Here is a 7142-nt window from a genome sequence, read left to right as displayed (position 1 = left end):
CTATGTTTCCAATTAACCTAGGAATGGAAAATCAAATTGAAGGCTGGTTACTGTGGAGGTTATTGCACTTTTAATGAACATAGACCATATAAGTTTGCAAACGATGTAAAGTATAGCTACTGAAGTGTTTTGGAAGTAGATTACGGATAATGACTACAAAATATAGTTGTTTTATATGAAAGCAAAATTTCTTGTCAGAAACAGCCACATAAATGGTGTCAAGAAATTGAAGGAAGATGTGGAAACTTCCCCTCTGCGAGTTTATTTTTATCAACAGCAAAGAGAGCTATTTTCTCAGAGAGATAAGCCAACAAAATCACCTTATTCTGTCTTCCCTCATAGCATGTGCATAAACTAGCAGCAAATGCTGTATAAAGTTAAATTGGTATAGAGCTTTCTGAAAGATATGTATAGCTTTCGCTAGTGGAAGCCAGACTCATTTTTTTAAAGGTTGATTCTTTGGGACGAATCATGTAATTGTTTAAAAGAGGCTAGAATCATCATCATCATCATCGTCGTTTAACGTCTGCTTTCCATGCTAGCATGGGTTGGACGATTTGACTGGCAACGGCCACGCTCAAAATGGTGTATTTTATGTGCCACCCGCACAAGAGCCAGTCCAGTGGCACGGGCAACAATCTCGCTCGAAAGTCCTCACACATGCTGCGGCACAAGTGCCAGAATGACAATGCCAAAACATATTTGAAACAATGGACTACAGTTGAAATATCATAAGATTAAAAAAGTATGGAAGACCCTACAGATTATAAAACAGCTGATTAATGCAAATGAATAGGAATCCTCTATTGTTGGTTTCCCACTGCTCTAGAGGCCTCAATATTGATTTTTAAAAAAATCTAAGTAGCCTATGTTTGGGTCTAGGATATGAAGCAGCTGTGTATAAAATTTTAAAGAAATTGGATGAGATATATAGAAGCTATTGAGGTACATTAAATTTTTGTACACACAAACACACACACACACACACACACACAGAAAACTTCAATTTTATAGATATTAAATAGATTAAATTAGATGTGTGTGTGTTTCCATATTTGCATTATGTGTGTGTTAGTGACGAAAAGCAACATAGAAAACCCAGTTCTATATTTAAGAGATGAGGAATTATGTACATTATTTACATTTGACAGATATTTGTCCTCATCTTGTTTGTTGTTAACACATTTCAGCTGATATACTATCCAGCCTTCATCAGGTGTCTTGGGGAAATTTCAAACCTGGGTTCTCATTCCTAAGGTATTTTTCGATATTATTATTATTATTATTCAGGTCACAGCCTGGAATCGAACTCGGAATTTTGAGGTTAGTAGCCCGCGCTCTTAACCACTATGCCATATGCCCATGGGCATGTGGCATATGGCGTAGTGGTTAAGAGCGTGGGCTACTAACCCTAAGATTCCAAGTTCGATTCCAGGCTGTGACCTGAATAATAATAATAATAATAATAATAATAATAATAATAATAATAGTAATAATAATAACATCGAAAAATACCTTAGGAATGAGAACCCAGGTTCGAAATTTCTCCAAGACACCTGATGAAGGCTGAAGGGTGTCAGCTGAAACGTTGTGCTAACAACAAACAAGATGATGACAAATATCCGCCAAATGTAAATAAAAATCCCAGTTAAGAATCTGTTTTTAAATTTTAGAAAATAACATTACTTTGCTTATTTAAATTCTTAAAAAAAGTTTTTTAATTATTCTATTTGTTTCTTGAAATCGAAAATAATTTTTGATGTTTTATTATTATTATCATTATTTTGTTTTTACTTTGAGATAGTGTTTCGATATGATATTTATAAGATTTAAAATATTTTTTTGTGCAAGTTTCTCATTATTATTGTACTTCATTAAGTTTGAAGTTATTTCATCATTTTCTGACACTTTGTCTGCTAGCCACTGGGAGGTCCACGAACTCTGTCTGCATCAGTATGCCGTTCTACTTTGGTACCAAGTAGGGATCACAAATCACTTGTCTCTACACAACCTGTAAGGTATGTTTGTATGAGTAATGTTCTGCTCTTATCTCTTTTTTCAAGTAATTGTATTACAAAAAAGAAAAAAAAAATGGGGGGTAGTAAGGTGGATGTCATAAATGAGAGATAATATTGAATTAAATGCTGTGTAGTATATAGTTAGTGAAGGAACGTGGCTTAGTGGTTAAGGTAAATGGTTCACAAATGTAAAGTAATGAGTTCAATTCTCAGTGGCACATTGTGTCCTTGAGTGAGACATTTTATTTCACATTGCTCCAGTCCACTCAGCTGGCAAAAATCAATCGTACTTGTAATTCATGTGGCCAGCCTTATCACATTCTGTGTCATGCTGAATCTCCCTGAGGACTATGTTGAAGGTATGTGTGTCTGTGGAGTGCTCAGCCACTTGCACGTTAATTTCATGAGCTGGCTGTTCTGTTGATCAGATCAACTGGAACTCTCATCATTGTAATCGACAGAGTGCCACCACAAAGAAGTATATAATTACCACCAGTGATGGAAATGGAGCTGGGGTACACAAAAGGATGGCGTTCCATTACTTATCTGTTCATGTTGGAGATAGTTATACAGGTGGCTTGTAGTGTTGGCCCTACAACCTCAACCTTGTAGATTTTAGTTTGCCCCTTGTCCCAAAAACCCATTTTTATCACTGATGGGTGGTTACATCAGGGCTGGATTAAGACCCATCAAGGCTCTAAGCACTTAAAAGATTTTGGTACCCTCATAAAGGATTATGTAATTCAAAATATAAACAATAACAAACCATAAAATAAATTTTTATTTTTTCAAAATGAAACAAAACATTATGAGGGAAAATAATGTTTATTTTTGTATACTTCCATTTTTTTTTTATATTTGAAAAGTTTCCTCCTACTTTTTTAAGTCTTTGATCAGATCCTCAAAATTAATATTAGGTAACACATCTGCATCTATACTTAGTAGAGATAAAGGCATCCCAAATATTATTTTAACAAGTTTTAAGTGAATTCTTTTGTGCCATAAACCATTTACCATTCTGTGGTGCCCCCCTCCTTCCCTTGATGCCCTAAGCATGTGATTATTTTGCTTAATAGTTGATCCAGCACTGGGTTACATGGATCTAACATTGTGTTGCGATTAACTTTCCCTTCCATCCTCTCTGATAAAATAAGTATCTGTATTATACTTAGCTTAATTCCATAAATAGTGCCTATGCCTTTGGTATAAATAATGGTAATAACAAGTCTTTCTACTATAGACACAAGGCTTGTCAATTATATCAACCCTAGTACTTGACTGGTACTTATTGACTCTGAAATTTGAGATCAGAATGTAAATGTCACTAAGCATTTTGTTCAGCATACTAACGATTTGCCAACTCAGCAGCAGCAGTAGTAGTAGTAGTAGTAGTAGTAGTAGTAGTAGTAGTAGTAGCAGTAGTAGTAGTAGTAGTAGTAGTAATAATAATAATAATAATAATAATAATAATTTCAAATTTTGGCACTAGGTCAGCAATTTTAGGAGAGGTGGGTAAACTGATTTTATTGTTCCCAGTACTCAACTGGTATTAATTTGACTCTCTCCAAAAAGATGAAAGGCAAAGTTGATCCTGGCAGCATTTGAACTCAGAAAGTAAAGCACTGGAAGAAATGCTGCTAAGCATTTTGTCTGGCATGCCTACAGCAATAATAATAATAATCCTTTCTACTATTGGCATAAGGCTTGGAATTTGAGGGTAGGAGAATAGTTGATCTCATTGACTGGTACTTAATTTATTGACCCTGAAAGGATGAAAGGCAAAGTCAACTTTGGCAGAATTTGCATGATAATAATAATAGTAATTATAATAATAATTATAATCCAGTCATTATTTAATTTACTTGATTTTTTTTCTTTTAGCCAGTTCATTAACTTTATTAGCATGTTTTTTCTTTCTTTAACTCAGTTTGGGTGAACATCTAGTGAAAATCACTTCAGGAAGCAATATGACAAAATATTTCGAAGATGCTGGCTTCGAACCTGGTGGTAAGTTTTCTTCCTTTCACTCCTCTTTTATAAATTTTAGTTGCAGCCATCCTGCAGTCTTCAAGATTTTTTAAGTTGATCATTTGGATTCCTATACTTTGGTCTATTTTTGTTGATGCTGAGTTGATATTGTCAGTACATTTCAACTTCAAAACAAGAACAAGATTTGTAAGCTTAACTTTTCCCTAGCAAACTATGTCAGAATAGACAGTTCAGTATTCAACTATGATATAATGAATTATGTCATATTCTTCTGATACTATTTCCAAGTACATTCCTTCCTCACATTATAACTATGCTATATGTGCTAGCTATCATCTGTCTTTCATTTTTGTTTGTTGAAATGATCATGATGGACAATATGAGAGGCTTTTCTCAAATCAATATCAGTACTCACTCCTGTTTATTGTTTCGTGATTGGAAGAAAGTTCACGCTCTATACCCAATAGATCAATTCAAATATCAAAATCTCACCAAATTTTTTAATAGATGCAATCATGGGAAAATGAAAATATCTTTTTTTATGTTGCTTTATATTCAATTTTATTTTGTGTAAATAACAAATTTTTATTGGAGTTACTTACCCTTTGTAATGCTGCTCTTTAGGAGCAAGCAGAGTTATGTACCTTGGTCCAGTGTCCCAGCACATGTGGGTGTAGTAAGATTTGAACTTACGCAGACAGTAAATTTTGAACCTGGCTGTTAACCACTATGCCATATGCCCACTCTTGAGAGCACGGGTTACTAACCCCAAGATTCCGAGTTCGATTTCGGGCAGTGACCTGAATAATAATAATAATAATAATAACAACAACAACAACAACATTGAAAAATACCTTAGGAATGAGAATCTAGGTTTGAAATTTCCCCAGGACACCTGAAGAAGGCTGGAGAGTATATCAGCCAAAACGTTAACAACAAACAGGATGAGGACAAATATCCATCAAATGTAAATAAAGCTTATGCATATTTTTATATTCCTGCTGTTAGAGGGCTGGGTTAGCAGAATTGGCAAGTATTGGATAAAATACTCTGTGGTATTTAGTTGTGCATCTCAACATTCTGATGTCAAATTCTGCCAAGCTGATCTTTTATAATTATAATGCTATATGTATTCATCTTAAATTAACAATATATATTTTCAATTGTTGTTTCAGATGAAGACATTCATTTTCATTACAAAGCAGAGAGGTGAGTTCTTTTGATTTTTATGAAATTATTTTTGTTTTAATACATTTTGAAAATTCAGTTAAACATAATATTTATATATCATCATCATCAATAACTGCATTTTTAGTGTCCACTTTTCCATGCTTGCATCAGTCATGCAAAACTCTTTGAGGCAATTGTTCTTTGCCAGATAATCATCCTCTTATTTCTTTATTGCCCACAAGGGGCTAAACATAGAGGGGACAAACAAGGACAGACAAAGTGATTAAGTCGATTAAATCAACCCCAGTGTGTAACTGGTATTTAATTTATCGACCCCGAAAGGATGAAAGGCAAAGTTGACCCCGAAAGGATGAAAGGCAAAGTCGACCCCGGCGGAATTTGAACTCAGAACGTAACGGCAGACGAAATACCGCTAAGCACTTCACCTGGCGTGCTAACGATTCTGCCAGCTCACCACCTTTTAAACATCCTCTTGCCAACTCTTTCTTACTTCTGAGCAAAGCAATATTTTCCATTGTTCTTTGAATGTGAACAAATCAAAGGTAGGGTATGTATCATGGAAAATTGCAGACAAATGACAATGACACCATTTTTTGCTTGAATAGTCACTTTTACAAATGTCAAGACAAGGGGATACAAACACCCACACCTCACCCATATAAACATATGCATACATACATACATACACACATACATACATATGTATACCACTGTATCAACCAGTCTATTGAATGTTATACTTGCTGGTCACAATGTGCTTCTTTGCATTTATGAAGCTTCTGAATGATGCCACCCTACTATCTATGTGGGTGTGCCAACATTTTTCATGAATGGAATGCTACTCCATTCCCAGGTTACCTATTTACAGCTGAGTGGACTGGAGCAACATGAAATGAAGTGCTTTGCTCAAAAACACTATGCACCACTGATCTGAGAATCAAAACCATGATCTTGTGACTATGAGTGCAACGTCATAACCACTAAGCCACATACCTTTCACTCACACACACATACATGCACACGTACATACATATATTCATACAGAGAAAGAGAAAATGAGAGAGAGGGAGAGAGATAAAAGTCAGACAAATAACATGAGTAAAATTTGAGGCAATGTGAAAGCAACCAAACAAGAAATTCTGTGTAGTGCTAGACAAGTAAGCTCACGTGTCTAAAAAGGGTAGAAATATAGAGTGAAAAGAACAAGAAACAAAGATGTGAACAGTGAAGCTCAATGTGCCAACAGACAAACACAAGAGAATCTGATGTTTTGAGTGATAAATTTTGTGAAAGAGAAGAAAATAGAATGGGATAAAGAATTGAACAGCAAGAGAAACAGAAAATTGTACAATATAAAATAAAATGTCAGTTTACATGGCAGGTCTGAATGAAAGCTCTGAAATGAAACAGAATGACCAAAAGTAACGGTATTTATATGGGTCACAATGAGGTTAAAAGGAGAAAGAGAGATGGAATGAGAGAGAGAGAAAGAAGGGCAAGGAGAGAAGAGTGAAGTGGAAGAGAAAAAGTAAGAGATGAAAGGTGAGAGATGTAGCAGGGCACTCACAGTACCAGTGTGTGTATGGATGTGTGTGTTTGTACATGGGTGTGTAGGTTATATGTGTTGTAGAAAAACAGCACCTATGTGTAATGTATTTGTGCAATGTTTTATGATAGGGAGACATGTATGAAGGGATGGTAAGTTGGAGGAATGTTTATATCTTTATTTAATGTGAGAGGGTTTGTGTTTCTGTGTGCGTCTGTGTATGCACACATGAAGTGGGCAGTTATTCCCATGTGCCAGTGCAGTTTGTGCTATGTTCAATCTATATGGGTATATAAATGCATAGTATTGTATAGGTGTGCATATATTTATCTGTATATATGTATATGAACTTGTATATATATATATATATATATATATATATATATATATATATATAT

The 7142-nt window shown here is 34.8% G+C and overlaps 1 protein-coding gene across 3 annotated transcripts in view; it reads left to right on the top strand.

The window, feature by feature from the left end:
• Window positions 1-7142, top strand: part of LOC106872305 (endosome/lysosome-associated apoptosis and autophagy regulator family member 2) — a 122187-nt gene that overhangs the window by 98274 nt on the left and 16771 nt on the right. For all 3 annotated transcript variants that reach the window (XM_052966396.1, XM_052966394.1, XM_052966395.1), the window contains 3 exons: window positions 1921-2018; window positions 3946-4025; window positions 5183-5216. In XM_052966396.1, the coding sequence (XP_052822356.1) occupies window positions 1921-2018; window positions 3946-4025; window positions 5183-5216 (212 nt within the window). The remainder of the gene's footprint in view (window positions 1-1920; window positions 2019-3945; window positions 4026-5182; window positions 5217-7142) is intronic.

The sequence above is a fragment of the Octopus bimaculoides genome, chromosome 3 (assembly GCF_001194135.2).
Source record: "Octopus bimaculoides isolate UCB-OBI-ISO-001 chromosome 3, ASM119413v2, whole genome shotgun sequence".
Classification (NCBI taxonomy): Eukaryota; Metazoa; Mollusca; class Cephalopoda; order Octopoda; family Octopodidae; genus Octopus; species Octopus bimaculoides.
Note: the sequence above shows the minus strand (reverse complement) of the source record. Positions and strands in the feature narration are given on the sequence as shown.